Source organism: Leucoraja erinacea, chromosome 11, assembly GCF_028641065.1.
Source record: "Leucoraja erinacea ecotype New England chromosome 11, Leri_hhj_1, whole genome shotgun sequence".
In the NCBI taxonomy this organism is placed as follows: Eukaryota; Metazoa; Chordata; class Chondrichthyes; order Rajiformes; family Rajidae; genus Leucoraja; species Leucoraja erinaceus.
Window position 1 is genome coordinate 11,986,647 of NC_073387.1, and position 17,511 is coordinate 12,004,157.

The 17,511-nt window shown below is 42.1% G+C and overlaps 1 protein-coding gene across 1 annotated transcript in view; it reads left to right on the forward strand.

Annotated features, from left to right (window-relative positions):
* The first annotated feature begins 2,157 nt into the window (after positions 1-2,157).
* Positions 2,158-17,511, forward strand: part of LOC129701456 (fibroblast growth factor receptor-like 1) — a 155,634-nt gene continuing 140,280 nt past the window's right edge. The window contains exons 1-2 of the mRNA XM_055642639.1: positions 2,158-2,578; positions 15,819-15,921. Of these exons, the coding sequence (XP_055498614.1) occupies positions 15,837-15,921 (85 nt within the window). The 5' untranslated portion in view covers positions 2,158-2,578; positions 15,819-15,836. The remainder of the gene's footprint in view (positions 2,579-15,818; positions 15,922-17,511) is intronic.

A 17,511-nucleotide genomic window follows, 5' to 3' on the forward strand; every position in this document is an offset into this window, starting at 1 on the left:
TGCGTTGGGGGATCAGGCCTCCCATGTGACAGGGACCCTACGGGTCCCACTTGGTCTAGTGGTTACTAAAATTAATATATATCAGCAAACAATTAAAAATGTTTAAAAGATACAAGAAACTGCAGATCTTGAGCAAAAAGAAAAACAAACTGCTGGAGGAACTCAGCAGGTCAGCCAGCATCTCTGGAGGGAATAGACAGATGACATTTTAAGTCAGGACTGATGGAGTGGGAGTGGAAGGGGGGAGTTGGACAGGGGAGGTGGGGTGAGGCAAAGCCTGGAAAGTGAGAGGTGGATACAGATGAAGGGATTGATTGGCAGATGGTGGAGATATTGAGAAAGGCGAGAGGTGCATTGGCGACTAAAGAATGTAAGATAAAAACTTGAGGGAGGGATGGGGGGGAAAGAGAGGGAGGAAAGGAAATATTGGACTAAAGGACGGGTTGAGCTTGCGGGACTAGGGGGGGAAAGGAGCAGAGTGATTGAGGTAGTGGAGATGATGGGGAAATGTGCGAACATTGAGGGGGAGGGGGGCAGGAAAAAGGGGTGAATTACTTAAAATTTCAGAATTCAATGTTCTTACCATTGGGTTTTAATCTACCTGCACATGATATGAGCTGCTCTCCTTTAGTTTAGATTGTTTTAGTTTAGTTTAGAGATACAGCATGGAAACAGGCCCACCGAGTCTGGACTGACCAACAATCCCCGCACATTAACACTATCCTACACACACTAGGGATAATTTACATATTCACCTACCCAATTAACCTACATACCTGGACGTCTTTGGAGCGTGGGAGGAAACCGAAGGTCTCGGAGACAACCCACGAGGTCACGGGGAGAACATATAAACTTCGTACAGCCTGCATCCGTAGTTAAGATAGAACCCGGGTATCCGGCACTGTAAGGCAGCAACTCCACCTCTGCGCCATTGTGCCACCGAAGGAGAAATTCTTCTAGTTTACGTGTGTCCTCACTCTGTCAATGCATGATGTAGAGGGCAGAGAGTCGGTATGGGAATGGGAAGGGGTTAAAATGGTTAGCAACCTGGAGCTCCAACAAGTCTTCACAGTACTAGCGCAAGTGTTCAACGAAGCAGTCGCCTAGTCTGCACTTGGTCTCGTTGATGTAAAGAAGGCCACATTGGGAATTTTGAACACAATGGGCAAGGTTGGAGGAGGTGCACATGAACCACTGCCTCACCTGGAAGATCGCTGATGTGGTCTTTGGATGGATGTGAGGGTGGAGGCACAATCTCCTGAGATTGCAGGGGAAAGTACATGGGGGAAAAGGTCCTTTCAGCGGTGAGGGATGAGTGAACCAAGAGGGTGCAGAAAGAGTGGTATCTACAGAAAGCAGAAAGGGGTTGGGATGGGACGATGTGACTGGAGGTGGGATCACGTGGAAGGTGGTGGAAATGTCGGGAGAATTATATATTGGATGCGAAAGCTGCTGGGGTGAAAAGCGAGAACCAGGTTAACTATTCAGTTTCCATCTGTGGGGGAGAACGCAGAGGAGATGAAGGTGAGCTATTCATCTATGACAACAGGGCACAAAACACATAAACTAAAGAGGACATTGCGGACATCCTGGAATGGAAAGCTTCATCTTGGGAGCAGAGATAGAGAAATTAACTATACATGAACAGGAAAATGGACTCATAGAGTGATACAGTGTGTTAACAGACCCTTTGGCCAGCATATCCCAGCTACACTAGTCCCATCTGTCTGCTCTTGGTCCATATCCCTCCAAACCTGTACCTGTCTAACTGTTTCTTAAAGTCGGGATAGTCCCAGCCTCAACTACCTCATCTGGCAGCTTGTTCCATACACCCACCCCCCATTTGCATGAAAAAGTTACCCCTCCGATTCCTATTAAATCCTTCCCCCTTCACCTTGAACCTATGTCCTCTGGTCCTAGATTCCCCTACTCTAAGCTAGGATAACCAGTTGATGATCGCCATAAAACCGGAATGATAGTCTGCGTGGTCAAAAGGGTAAGTGGTGAAATAAATCCAGGCGGATTGTCTCTCTTGATGCATATTTCCACCCAGTGTTGGCAATAGCCGGGAGCTCCCAGCAGAGGGCAGCGGCCAGCGACCCTCTCCAATGTGATTGGTGAAAACTTTGGGGCTTGTGTGAAAGTTGTGTGGAAGTTTGAGTGGAGAAGTCTGCGGCTTGTTTAACAGTGTGTTCCACACCTCCAACGTGACAGCAGCAATCTGACCGGCTCGCAAACTCAGGCACACAACCCTATGAATACGTAACAAGGAAAATCAGTAATGCCTGCTGCCACTGAATGCTTTCACATCGGGACACTCAGATGTGAATTCCCAGAGATCTTACAGTGACATTTAAACCGTTTTCCTGGCTGATTTCCACCAACAGATTCAGGAAATCATTAACTCTTTTTTTAAAAAATATACATATACTGAAATTTGCAAACCCTCAAGACCGTTTCTGTTTCGGTATTGGAATATTGTCTGTAATCTTGGCATCAGTGTGCGATGGTTTGATTTACCACCACAGTGGAAGGTTTATGGACAGCTATCTGAGTTGGTGGATGCAGATATCGTGGGGTAAGTTGCTTTATTATTGGGGTATCGGAGAACGTTAGTGCCCGTTAACCATTTGAAGAAAAATAGTGTGTTCGTGTTAGACGGAAGCACAAGCATATAGACCCCATATGCGAGTGGACAGAATGGCAGTGAGATAAGCAGACACATTCTAGAGAAATGGGTACAGGGGCAGAATGGGTTTTGATTGTAATCAATTCCATCATCATATATCAGGATTGAAGTTATCCGATTATTTCCTAATGTATGGGCCAGCATTCAAAATAAGATAAGATAAGAGGCAAAGGATGCCAGAGGTAGCAAACCAGGTCTGGATGAGCTAAAGTGACCGAAAGAGGGAATCGAGAGATGTGGGGCTGATGCAGGAAAGTGGCACTCATTGTTGAATGGTAAAGCAGGTACGGGGCCAAATGGGCACCTCCTGTCTCTAGTTCTAACGTACTTATTAACAGAAACAAAATGTCCAGAAAGCTAGTAAAATAAGAGAGAGAAAGAAGAGAGAGAGAGAGAAAGAAAGAAAGAGAGAGAGAGAGAGAAAGGGACAGAGAAGGTCCATGGGACAAGGAATGTATTGGGAGTTAAGGTGATCTTTCCAAGGTCTTTGGTACATCCTGGATAGTGTATATTTAGAGCAGCTGGGTACAATCGCATATAAAGGACTTCCTTCTACTTCATGCCCTGGGAGTGGAAAAATCTAAACTCTTGAACAAAAAGTCACTGTACTTGCTAAGTGATTTTTAAAAAGCAATTGAAATAATGCTGAAATAACACTGCCTGCTTGTTCCTGATTTCATTAACATCAGCAGCAGCAATTAGCTGTAATTTTAATATTTAGGCTTTTGCTTCTACTGTTCGACATCTCTGTAAAATAAAACCACCAGACTTTATTTTCTTTTCTTTTCCTATTTAGTTAGGCACCGATATTAAAGTTTAGCAAAATGCGCTGAAATCCAAGAAGTCGACTTTCTATAAAGCTGCATTTTGGAGTGAATTTAATAGTTTGCAAGTGAGGGATAGATTATAGAAAGAATGCCAATATCAGCAATATTATATGAAAATATTAGCTGGTATTTGAGCGGGGATTTTAGATTGTTGCCATGAGGGTGGTTGCATGTGAGAGGTCTGTGTGGTATCTGGTCGGGGGGTTTGAGCAGTCTGAGTTTGGGGGGCAGCGAGTTATGTAATTATATGTTCGTTAGTGAGAGAATTTGTAAAACTATTATTGTGAAGGTCATTTGGTATTGGATAGAGTCACAATCATAGCGCTATTCAGGATTGAAACAGGCCCTTTGGCCCACCTTGTCCCTGTTGTCCCGTTTGCCCACATTTGGCCCCTATCGCTCTAAACCCTTCGGTATATATCGGTCCCAATGTCTTTTGAATGTTGTAATTGTAGTTGCTTCAACAGTTTTCTCTGGCAGCTCATTCCAGGTACAAACTACCCTCTGAGTGAAAAAGCTGTCCCTGTAGTCCCTATTAATTATTTTCCATCTCTCCTTAAGCCTATGCCCTCTGGTTTTAGAAGCCACTACCCTTAGAAAAAGAGTATAAGTCTTATCCAAGCCCTCTACGATCTTGTACACCTCAATGAGGTCACCCTTCAGCCTCCTATGCTCCAGAGAAAAAAAGCCACAGTGTCTTGAGCCTCCGCCTATAACCCAAGCCTGCAAGTCCAGGTAACGTCCTGGTAAATCTTTTCTGCATCTTTTCCAACTTAATGATATCCTTCCTATAGTTGGGTGACCAATGGCTTGTAAAAGCTGAATGATGATGTCTCAACTTTTGGACTCAATATCCATCCCAGTGAAGACAAGCATGCTAACCGCCTTCTCCACCACTCTGTCCATCCGAGTTGACACTTTGATGGAACCATGCACATATACTCCTAGATCTCTCTCTCTGTTACAACACTCAAGAGGGCTCTGCCATATGCTGTATTGGTCCTGCCCTGGTTTGACATACAAAGTGTAAAACCTCACACATGTAAGAGTAAATTCTATTTGCCATTCCTTGGCCCATGGATCTAGATCCTGATAGATAATCTTCCTTAATATTCTCTGAACCATCAATTTAGGTATCTGGAATTTTACTAATAATTGTCATCCAAATCGTTAATGTGTGTAACACATGTAACAGACAGCAACAGGCCCAGCATTAACCCCTGTGGCACTTCACTGGTCACAGGCTACCAAACACTGCACAGCTACTTTTTGACTCCCACCCTCAGCCAGTTTTGAATGGAATTGGCTAGTCATTTTGAATTCCATGTGACACAACCTTACAGAGCAGCCTACCATGTGTGAGCTACTCAAAAGGCCTTGCTAAAGTCCATATAGGTAATGTCCACAGCCCCACCCTCGTCAATCTCGTCAATCCCTTTGGTGACCACTTTAAAAAAAGACTCCTATCGTGGGAGATATGAAATGTTGAGGGGCGAGAGGCAAATGACAGAACGTTACTCTGAAGGTTGAATAAGGATTGTGGAGAATATGAATAATGCAATAGTAAGATATGCATGCAATATGAAATGGTGTGAGAGTGATGAATTTGTGTTCAGTGTATCAGAGGGCTCCAGGGAGGTCTTAAGTTCTTTCTGATATCAGTGTTACAAAGTGTGTCGTGTTGTCTGTAGAAATATTGAAAAATTAAATGTAGGAAGTGTAAAACTATTACAGTGAAGATGTCACAGCGCAAGATATGGTTATGGCACTTCAGAAATATTATTTAGGTTTATACAGTATTACATTTATTTTTTGGATTATATAGAAAATCACATTAAACCACTCATAATGTTACAGTGAGGTCGGTGTAGTGTATCATTGTGGCACGGCTTAATATTCTCTGCAGAAAATAATCCCCTGCCAATAATTAGATATTATTACATTTGTAATATCAGTCGTTCGCTCGTGTGTCAGACAACGTTCTGCCATCACTTTGCCACAGCCAGTGCCACATCTGTGCCTCTGTGGAGATCGCCCACAGTGCATGCCTCTCCACCGCAAGTCAAGGTGGGCCATTGTCTGTACCTCTCCACAGTTGTCAGAGTTCGAGAGGCCCCACTTCTTCAGGTTGAGTCCGCAACGTCCCAATCCAGTACGGTGGCGGTTTAGGGCTTTCCAGGTAGTATAAGGCAGGTGTTGTCCTGGTGCCATCTGTTGTTTGGGTTTGGTGCCTGGCACGGTTGGTTCTAGTTGGCGTTAGACGACAAAAGCCAACAGTAATATCAATATGGATATATTACATTTAAACATCCTTATACACTGCACATATTATAAGTATTATGAAATAGTACCACTGAATTATGATAATACTGCTGCGCTTTTTATCGTGACTTTTCCCTATTTAAATAAACCTTTAATGCCTCTTGCATTCAAATAGTAGATGAAAAAATGTCTGTGCTAAATAATAATGCTCTTTGTATTGCATGCACTGAGACTGTGTAATATATAATCTGTTATATACAATAACTGCTATATATATCATCTGCTCTTTGAATAATATGACATGTACTTTATAAACAGCAATGTCACTGTATTGTGATCAGACCGCTGTGAGAAAGGGAACAAATTACAAGCAATGAGGTGTTTTGTGAAGTGTAGCCATTGTTGCAATGCGGGAAATATTGCAGCCAGTTTTTACACATGAAACTCCCAGAAGTACCATTGAAATAAACAGTCAGACAATCTGGTTTAGTGAGGCTGATTGAGAGGAAAATATTGCCTAGGCTACCAAGCCAGCTTTTTATCCTGAGATATCTTACAGCCAACTGAGAGAGTAAATTATATCTCGGTTGAATACTTTGTGCGAAAGATGGCCCCATAAACAATTCAGAGCTCTGTCGGTGGGGCACTGGAGTGTCAACGTAAACATTTGGAGATGGATATCAAGTTCTGCTGGACAATCGTCAACTCGGTCAAAGACGTTCTTTGGTTGGCCCAAAACGTGTTGGATTCCCAGCCCAGTAAGATGTCCATCTGGGATTGTTGCCGACTGGCTCATTCCAGACTGCTGGAGTACGTGCTGAGGGACTCACTGAAGCTCGATGCAGTTTACGCCAAGGCTCAGTGGGGGAGGATCACAGTCTAGGGTCCTTCCTCTGCTGGACACTAAGGAGCAGAGTCTGGTGGGAACACTCCTCAAACAAAGGATGGGATATCACTGCAGAAGGCCACTTAAGTGGCACGTGTGTTTTGTTTAAAGATAAGACCCAACGCTACTGAGCATGAAACTAATGAATGTATGGAAGCTGAGAGTGAAGAGCTTTTTGCAGTTTTTGTTTTGTATATGTTTTTATATTCTGAATAAATTTTATTTTTGGAAAAAAACTTAAACTGCGTCTTCGAGTACATGGAGTGGAGTTTGTGCCCATAACATGCTGACCCAAACACAAGTATGCTACCCCAAATCACAGCAGGTCGCGTGTCTTTTTAGATGTCTAAGAACTGTAACACAATTATATGTCTATATATAATTTTGTACATTACATGTAGCGACACACATTTAAAGTACAATAGTGATGATGACTTTGGTGGCAGGTCCATATTTATTAACATTGCTCTGTATGTGACAGTAAACTGGCTCTGTACATTTCAAACTAACTTTCCTCACAATAATGCATCTCAAAGTACCTGCTACTGAAGTGCTGCTGTTTATCATATTAAAAGACACTGCTTTGTGCTCGGATACATCAGTACTGTTTTGGGTGGAATATCACTGCTCCTTGTATTACGTACATTTGTACTATTCTGCTTTAAATGCTCAGACAATAACACAGATGGATGATAACTTATTAATTACTGGGCGATGGCAGGAATGTGGAACAGCTGTAGTGGGTCAGTCATTGTCTCAGCTAAGCCTGCGGGAGAGCCCAGACATCATGCCTTGTGCCCGCGTTTCTTATGTCCTTGTATAACTCTGATTTGTACAATATAAGGTATCACAACTCTGTGATGTACAGTAGCACAGCTCAGTATTGTTGGAGCCTCAACTGAAGTGTGTGTGGAACAGTGGGGGGAGGGCTGTGGCTAAAGTAACGGGGAATTCTTAAGGAGAAATAAAATGAGGGCAAAGAGCAATGTAGCTGATTTGGGCAACAAAAGAAAGGGCTGGGTCAGTAATATAGTCAAATGAACAGAAATAGATAAAACAAACAGCTTTTTATCAATGGATAAAAGATTCATAGCAGTTAAACAAATAGAGATGAATGGCCTCTTATAACCATTAATATAATGGATAACCATTATATTAACATGGCTGCTTGATAGCCAGCATGGAGAATTAAATATTCTAGGGTACTTGATAAGTTGAGGGGCGAAGCTTAAGTAAATTAGACAAGGAAGAGGTAATAACCATGAAAAACAATTGCAAAGGAGAGTGTTGAAGGAGTATCTGCTATCACAGAAGCAGAAAGTCCAATCATTGTCGGCAGAAAATTGGCAGGAAACACTGGTGAGAATTTGTGATCCCCCCCCTAAAGATCACATTGTTCTATTGAGTTTTAGTCATAAAATGGTTTGTAACAGAAGTTATGCAATAAATATAGGATACACAAGGGACTACTAGTGCTTGAATTTTGAGCTAAAAGAAAATGCAGGAGGAACTCGGAGGGACAGGCAGCATCTGTGGGGGAAAATGGACGGATGATGTTTCGGGACCGGTTTGAAGAAGGGTTCCGATTCAAAACATCATTTATCCATTTTCTCCACAGGTGCTACCTGACCTAAGTTCCTCCAGCATTTTGTGTTTTTGCAATAAATACAGAAGCTTCACTTTTTGCTTTTACATTATTTCTGATTGTTATGAATGCTTTATCCATTAATAATTTGACCATATATATGCGCTGCATTACTTCTATCCCTTCCTTTCATTGCCCAAAGCAGCTACATTGCTCTACAACCTCTTTTTTCTATCTCCTTGTCAATTCCCCATATATAATAATCAGACTGGCAAAGAGAATTTGATGGAGAAGGACATATAAGGTGATCAAGTCTTTTCCTACAATGATCTAGTTGGGAAGTGACCGAGATCAAGCTGTTTTACATATTGTCTCATTCCATTAACCATCGTTGAATAATAATTTCAGGGTAAGAAAACTTCTGTGAAAGACTGATCATAAGATCATTAGAATCTTACATTGAACTCAAGGGTGATACTTTACATAGTCGTGGAACAGCAGCCCTCTTCCCATCAGAACTGCCCCCTCCATCGACTCTTTTAATTTGAGACTTAAAACTCATCTTTACTCTCAAGTCTTTCTTGGTGTCCTCTGAGGGAGGGCTATATGTATTTATTTATGTATGTACTTAATCTATGAACCAATGTTGTATAACATTAGTACCTCCACCAATGTAAAGCACTTTGGTCAATGAGAGTTGTTTTTTAAATGTGCTATAGAAATAAAAGTGACTTGACTTGACTTGACTTGTAGAGTCACACAGCATGGAAACAGGCCCTTGCCCATGCTGACCAAGATGCTCCATTTACACTAGTCCCACCTTTTCCCCATTTCCGTCTAAATCATTTCTATCATGATGTACTTGTTCAAATGGCTTTTAAATCTTGTTATCTGCCTAGAACCTGCTTCAACTATCTCTTCTGGAAACTTGTCCACCTTACCCACCCACTTGTGTGAAAAAGTTGCACCTCAGGTTCCTATTAAATCATTCACCTCTCATTATTAGCCTATGTCCTCGGCTTCTTGTTTCTCCTACTCTGGATAAAAGACTGCATCAGTCAATGTAATTTCAGTTATATAGGTATAAGGGGTGAATTATTGTTTAACTTTAGAGACCCTTAAGGCCCTTTGGCTTACCAAGTCCACGCTGACCAATGATCACTGGTATATTAGTTCTATGTTATCCCAGTTTCGCATCCTACACACTAGGGCAATATTACATGTTAATTAATCTACAAATATGTATATCTTGGAATGTGGAAGGAAATTGGAGCACCCAGAGAAAAAACCCAGGCAGTCACAGGGAGAACATGCAATCTCCATACAGATAGCACCCGGTCAGGATCGAACCCGGGTCTCTCGCACTGTAAATGGGAAACTAAAATGTAAATGGTAGAAAACCAAAGACAAATGACTGGGAAAAAATCACGATTTTTGAGAATACAAGCTCCATTGAAAAGGTCATCCATCCATAATTTAAGCATGGTATTAGACATTTAAAAATATACTCAAAGTATGAAAAGTTATTAAAAGGTATTAAGGTTGACAAGACTGAGGATTGGAAGAGTCAAATTAGGACCAAGAATTGACAGAGCAAATAGAGACTAGGCATAAAATAACATATTAAATACATTTCAAGAATTTCAAGAAATTCCATAAGAAAGAAAGGTGAGTAATGAAAGTTTTGTGTGGGACCCTAGGATAGCTAGGATAGAAGGAATTTTAATGGGGAGTACAGAAATGTTTAAATGTCAAGCAACCATCCTTTTTGTATGTCTATGGTGGAATTTTTTTATCATAGGTGATACAAACAACATGCCAGAACTCAAGGAAGTGAGTAGTAATTTTACTTTAAACATCCAAAAATAATAAAGGAAGCTAATTGCCAGTGGCTCACTTAGACCTGCGAATTATATGCAGACATTCCAAAAGAAATTGGTTAAAAAAAGCTGATCAGTCACTGTGTTTTAAACATTGCCAACCTCTGCAAATATTCTTGTTGATCTGAAGAAATGTTACACAACCGTAGAAGAAAAGAGGAAAAGAGAAAATAGGGAATAGTGACTAGTTAAACTGAAATGACCAGTCATCAGAAACATGCCAGAATGCATTAATAAGGACATGGCGACCAGGAGCTTAGATTCAGCAAAGATTTTTGAAAAGGAAATTGTGCCTGACAAATACATGTGTAATACAGTAGTGTTTTTCAAGAATGTGGCCAGCCTAATGATTAAAGTGGAGCCATTTGCATTTTAAGTTGGATTAAATTTGGATTTGGATTTGGAAGGCATTTAATGCAGTGTCATAGAAAGAGTGATCACCCATGGAAACATAAATATGTGAAATATTGGAATCTATAAAAGGAGGCACTGAATATAAAAATGGGGAGATTATGTTCAACCTATAAAAAACACTGGTTCGGTTTAAACTGTGTCCAGTTCTGGTCACCGCACTGAAGGAAGGATGTGAAGGCCCCACATCGAATGAAGAAAATGATCACTAGAAAAGCTGCTGGTTGGAGGGATTTCAGTTACAAAGCTAGCTTGGAGGAGGTGTGGACCTTATCCCTGGAGTAGAAAGATTTGATTGATGCATACATGGTTCAAAATAACAAACTGCTGGAGGAGCTCAGTGGATCGAGGAGCATCTGTGGAGCCGAAGGGGTTGTCAATGTTTTGGTCTCGAGCCTGGATCAGGACTCAATCCCTTAACCCTTTGCCTCCATAGATGATGTTTGACTCATTGAGTTCCTCCAGCAGTTTGACTGTGCTTCAGATTCCAGCACCTGCAATCTCTTGTGTTTCTGCAGTATACAAGTCCATGGATAAAGAAAGGGAAGTGGTTCCCATTAAGGACCAAGGGGCATAGACTTAAACATTTGGACAAAAGATTCAAGGATGGTGTGCGAAAATAGCTAGGAATCCTCAGGGGGAGAGGAGCAGCTGGGATAAATTCAAGCAGGCTTTCAAACGGAAAATGGATAGGCCCTAACAGGATTGTTTTGTTGGGCTAAATAACTCCTCGGTTTCACAGTCATAGAGCCAGAAATAGGCCTTTTAACCCAACTCATCCATGCCAATGGGGTGGTAGATTGCAACTTTCACATGGTCCACCCTGTTTCGACAAATGCAATCAACCTGGCGTGCACAAACAGAAGATCAAACAGAACAAGTTGTCTTACAACTTTAGGCTGTGCACGCCATACGCAAGAAGAAGAAGAAGATCCATGCCTATCTACGCTGGTCTCATTTGCCCATCTTTGTCCCATAATGCCTTAAACCTTTCTTAGCCATGTACCTATCTTTTAAATGTAAGCAATTCTATAAGAATCTATGCATTGGGATATGAATAAGTCAATTACTGTGCACAGAGGTTGATAACAGGATAGAAAACAGAGAAGCGGCATGTGGGTTATTCTCAGGTTACCCATGGACTGCTATAAAATCAGTAGAGACACAAGAAACCGCAGTTGTAGAAAAGATCAGTGTTGGATTCTCAATTATTCAATATATATTCATGATACATGAAGGGACCAAGTATAATATATTTAGGTTTGCTGATTACACACAGTTAAGTGTGAAAACAGAGCAGTTTTAGGGCAGACTTTTCAAATGGGTATTGGTAGAAGAGGGCATGAAGAAGTCTGATGATGCATAAAATGGGGAATTATGGGTCGATTTATATTGGAAAGAAGCAAAGAAATGCAGGGATTTTTTATATTAGAAACGTAATAGATTTTGATCTTCAGAAGAATTTGAATGCCCTTGAACATGAAACCTACCATGCTAGTACAGGAAGTGGCTAGGGAAGGAAATGATACATTAACTTTAATGAGTCTCTTTAATCCCTAACCTTGAAATTACACTGCGATCATTTTCCCTACTATCTCCATTCATGCTCTGCCTTACTTTTCTTGTCTTTGAAGCCCAGCTTCCATTTTACCAACCTTATTCCCACTAAATTCTCACTAACTTTCCTGTTTGATCCCCAATTTAATTGGTATTAGTTCTCCCTCCTCATTACTGACTCCTTCTCAATTCTCTGTCCAGATTCTATTTTCTTTGTCCAGATTTGCTTGAATTATTTTCCACCTACAATATTTGTCCTCATCTTTTCCAGATCTTCTCTGATTCATTGCTGCCAGATACTAGTCCTAATTATTCAATTGTAGTAAGTTTATCTCCCCTCCACAAATCCACATTGTTACCTCTGGAGTCTCTAAACGATCTGTCCTATTTTTCATCCACACTCTACATCTAAAATTGTAGTTTCCATGTGTACATTCCCCAGTTCCACCTTGGGCGGCATGCTCGCATGGCCGTAGAGTTGCTACCTTACAGCACCAGAGACCATGGTTTGCTCCTGACTATGGGTGCTGTCTGTATGGAGTTTGTACGTTCTCCCCGTGATCGCGTGGGTTTTCTCCGGGTGTTCTGGTTTCTTCCCACACTCTAAAGACGTACAGGTTTGTGGGCTAATTTGGCTTTGGTTAAAAAAAAAAATAATTGTCCCTTGTGTGTAGGATAGTGTAGTGTACTGTATCCCGAAACTAAACTAAACTAAACTAAACTTGTTACAATGTCTATATTGCCCCCAGATAGTCAGACTGCTTAACTAATATTCAATAATATCTAATATAGAAAACTCAAAAACTTGAGGTCTTCATTCAGTCCTTTCCTGTATTGACTAAAGGTGTGCTGGTGCACTGTGGGCGGAGATTAATTTTGTCATCAATGTCTCCCTTCACCGAGAGGTGACACTCGAGATATGAGAAGTGGTCCACATTTTCTGAAGAAGGGTCTCAACCCGAAATGTCATGCATTCCCTCTCTCCAGAGATACTGCATGTCCCGCTGAGTCACTGCAGCATTTTAGCGTCTACCCACATTTTCCAGTGTCTCTTCATGAATCTTCATTGTCAAAGGAAGTTAGTATAAGGTAGGTTAGTATAAAGCCTTCGTCTTGTAGATATTCAGTGTAAGGCTCCTACCTTCATCCTGTATGTCCCATCGAGCGATGGCATGGAGCTCAGCCTCCAAGAGTGTGCAAGTGCAAACCTTATCTGTATACAGTAGCGCACTACTGAACGCAGTGTGAACCTGGTTCTGGGGTGTGGTTGCAGTAAGCTGAAGAGTTTCCCATTAGTCCTGAAGATTAATTCCACTCCCATGGGAAGTTAGGTGGAGGTAAAGTGCAGCGCTGTGTCAAGAAAGGTTGATTAAAATGTGTTGGGGTAATTTCACACACTTGTTTGATATCAATCTTCATAGATATTGGCTCTGATGTAGATCCACTGGTTAAAAATACTGGCTCTGTGCCTTCATGAAGCAAATGGAAGACGGAGATGAATATCTGTGGCGGCTGTATTCATGCAGGGAGGTCCACATCCCCTCCCCCCCCCCCCCCCCCCCCCCCCCCCCCCCCCCCCCCCCCCCCCCCGGTTGATGTCAAATAAGGCTGATGCTGTTCCTTGCATTTCTCTTGGAGCAGTGGCATGCTGAAGATCATGTCCATTGTGTATCGAGATGAACGGAATTCACACTGCAATTCTTGGAGCACCTTAGGCAGGTGGTTCAGGAAATCTCAGGCAATAACTATCTTTGTGGAGGACACCAGGGAAACCCCACTGTAGTTACGACATCTCTGAGGAATCCTGTAATATTCACCTCTTCCTAGATGTGGACAATGTGACTGTGGATGCATGAACTTCAATCACTATTCACGGTACTATGCAGCATCACTGTCAGTATATACAGCCAATGTCAAGTCAAGTCATCGAGCTTATTGTCGTATGCAAAAGTACGGTGAGGTACAGATACAATAAAAAGTATTGCCTGCGGTAGCTTCACAGGTTCATAGAGTCCGATAAATGCAAAGAACCAAATTATACATAAATTATTTGTCAGTAAAAAGAAAAAAGACTGCAAAGACAAGACAATAGGGTGGTCACGGTGGCGCAGCGGTAGAGTTGCTGCCTTACAGCGAATGCAGCGCCGGAGACCCGGGTTCCATCCCGACTACGGGTGCTGTCTGTACGGAGTTTGAACGTTCTCCCCGTGACCTGCGTAGGTTTTCTCCGAGATCTTCAGTTTCCTCCCACACTCCAAAGACATACAAGTTTGTAGGTTAATTGGCTTGGTAAATGTAAAAATTGTCCCTAGTGGGTAAAGGATAGTGCTAATGTGCGGGGATTACGGACCCGGTGGGCTTGTTTCCACGCTGTATCTCTAAACTAAACTAAACAACAGTAGTAAACAGAATTGAAAAACAAGACCATTGTAGTGCAAGAGGTGGTGCATAGTATTACATTGCTGAGGTTGTATTAAGGGCCTGTCCCACCGTGCGAGGTAATTCAAGAGTTCTCCCAAGTTCTCCCCTGATTCGAGCTTGTGTAATGTACATAGCGGGTACGTAGGAGCTCGTGGATGTCACGTTGCGGTTCGTACGAGTAACGGTAGGTACTCAGGAAATCCGGTAAACTCGTGCCTTTTTTTCAATACTGTTAAAAATGTCCATGAGTTAAAAAATACTTGTGATGAAAAAATTGTTACTTTTTACTCGTACGAGCCCCTACGTACCTGCTACGTACATTACACGAGCTCAAATCAACGGAGAACTCAGGAAAACCCTTGAATTACCTCGTACAGTGGGACAGGCCCTTTAGGATTGGGCAGGTCAGTTCAAGAAACAGGTGGATGTATGAAAATAGCTGTTCCTGAACCTGGTGGTGTGGGACTTCAGGCTTCAGTAATCCTGCCCCATGGTAGCACAAGAAGCGTGCATGATTTGGATGCTGGAGATCCGTGATGACAGATCCCACCTTCTAGAGGCAACACCTCATGTAGATGCTTTCAATTGTGGGTTGGGCTGTGTCCATGATGGTCTAGGCTGAGTCCACTACTCTCTACGGAAGCTTGTGTTGGGCTACGTGTTGGAATTGCCATAACAGGTCAGCTTATTTATCTTACATAGTAATGCCTTTGTGTAATACTGTATGTAATAACACTGCTCTAGTATATAAATATGCAGGCTCTGTTATTTGTAATAATGTAACTGAGCTAGGAATGGGGCATGCCATCTTATTCTGCATAGGATTAGTCTTACATTCGGATACTCTGAGTTCCACTCAGTTCCTTTTAACAAACTGAATGGAACCATTCTGTCAAAGTGTGTGTGTGTGTGTGTGTGTGTGTGTGTGTGTGTGTGTGTGTGTGTGTGTGTGTGTGTGTGTGTGTGTGTGTGTGTGTGTGTGTGTGTGTGTGTGTGTGTGTGTGTGTGTGTGTGTGTGTGTGTGTGTGTGTGTGTGTGTGTGTGTGTGTGTGTGTGTGTGTGCCTGGCCTCATGTCTGAATTCAATCATTATTTTGGCAACAAAATTCATGAATCACTACACTGACATCACGCTAATGTCAATGGTGTTTGGCTGTAAAATGGAACCTCAGTGTCCAGCTATTCCCTTCGCTCTGAAGGCCACAGAGTGACTGTTGGAAGCGTTTGGGGAAGTTGCACTGGAGAAAGACAAAGGATGAATAACTGATTAATCTTTCTTCTTGTGCCTTTTTTTGCTCTAGCCTCGAGTAATTGGGTTGATGCAGAGTGGCAGCAAACTGAGAATGGACTTCGTGTGTCTCCTTGCCTTCACGATGATGTTTGGTCTGAGCGGCAGTGTGAGAGGTAATGTGCATTGGGGCTGGTGCTGTCATTGAGTGGTTAACCATCAATGAAGGAAGCTTTATGCTGGACGTTTCACATTGAGAGTCCACAGAGGAGATGGGGTAAAGCACAGATGAGAAAAGGGAAAGCAAATTGTGGGCAAGTAAAAGGAATGGCATCAGGAGTTGAACGGGCAGGTTGTGCTCAAGAGTTCTTTGGACATGAGGACATGACATGAAAACATTTTAAAATTCAGGCACACTTGCCAAACGCTGAAGAGTCAGGAGTTCATGAGCCAGTTCTGGGGCACAGGAGTTCATGGTCTGACCTTGGGGTCAACAGTTAAAGCTTCAAGTATTAAGGTGGGAAAATGGACAGGTGGAAACAAACATCTGTATTGAAGGTTTTCCACCTTCTAAGTGGACAAAAATAATCAGATGATTTTTGTGAGGACTGGAGATAACTGTGATAAAGTATATGGGTTCAGGGATCTTCACCTCCACTGAAGTTCATCGTAGGATATACAGATATATGTGAGATACAAGCAGCTTAAACAACATGAGTGGTTTATTTAAGGACTCTTTCAAAGGAACTCTCTCCAAAACAATATTGCAAGCCAAGAGCAGCCAGTCCCTTGACATAATCCTTCGGGGGGAAACAGCTTGAAAGTGGTGATTAATGTTCACAACCAATAATACATCAACTACACTACTTTCCTTTCGTTAAAGAGTGATTTAACACATCGACAAAGTTTACTGGTTCCTGCATTTCTGTAATCTACACTGCACTGGTGGTATTACTAATGTTGAAGTTAGAGGGTCACCAAATATTAGAGCCATGGAATCATGGAGTCATGTAGCACACGCAGGCCCTTCAGCCCAACTTGTCCATCCGGCCAAGATGCCCCATCAGTGCCAGTCCCACTTGCCCCTCTTTGGAACATATCCCTTTAAACCATACCTATACATGTTTCAGTCCAAAACCCTATTAAATGATCAATTACTTGCTCTGGCAGCTCGTTCAAATTACCCTCCTTCCTCTGCATGAAAAGGTTGCCCCTCGGGTTCCTATTAAATCTTTCCCCTCTCACCTATGTCCTCCAGTTCTCGATTCCCTTGCACTGATTTAAAAAAAAAGACCCTCATGCTTTTATACACCTCTATAAGATCACCCCTCAGACTCCTGCACTCCAAGGAATAAATTGCTAACCTGCATAACCTCTCCATATACCTCCCGCTCCTCGATATTGTTAGAATTTTGTCCATTTCTGGACTTACCGTCTCAATTGGAATCATCACATGTTGAATTCTCTTCAACAATCGTGAAGGAGCATTTTGGGATCAGTGATCACAACTCCATAAGCTATTTTACATGTAATGGTGATATCCGATGAATCAATTTAGAAGTATTATTGCAACAGTGAGAATAACCTCCCCTTTAAGCAACTATGTGATAATGATCCAGTAATATATTGTCATCGAATCAGTGTGAAGTTTCCCAACCTGAAACATCACCTATCCATGTTCACCAGTGATGCTGACCTGCTCAGTTCCTCCAGCATTTTATGTCTTTACTTGGTAAACCAGCACGCGCAGTTCCTTGGTTCTACAA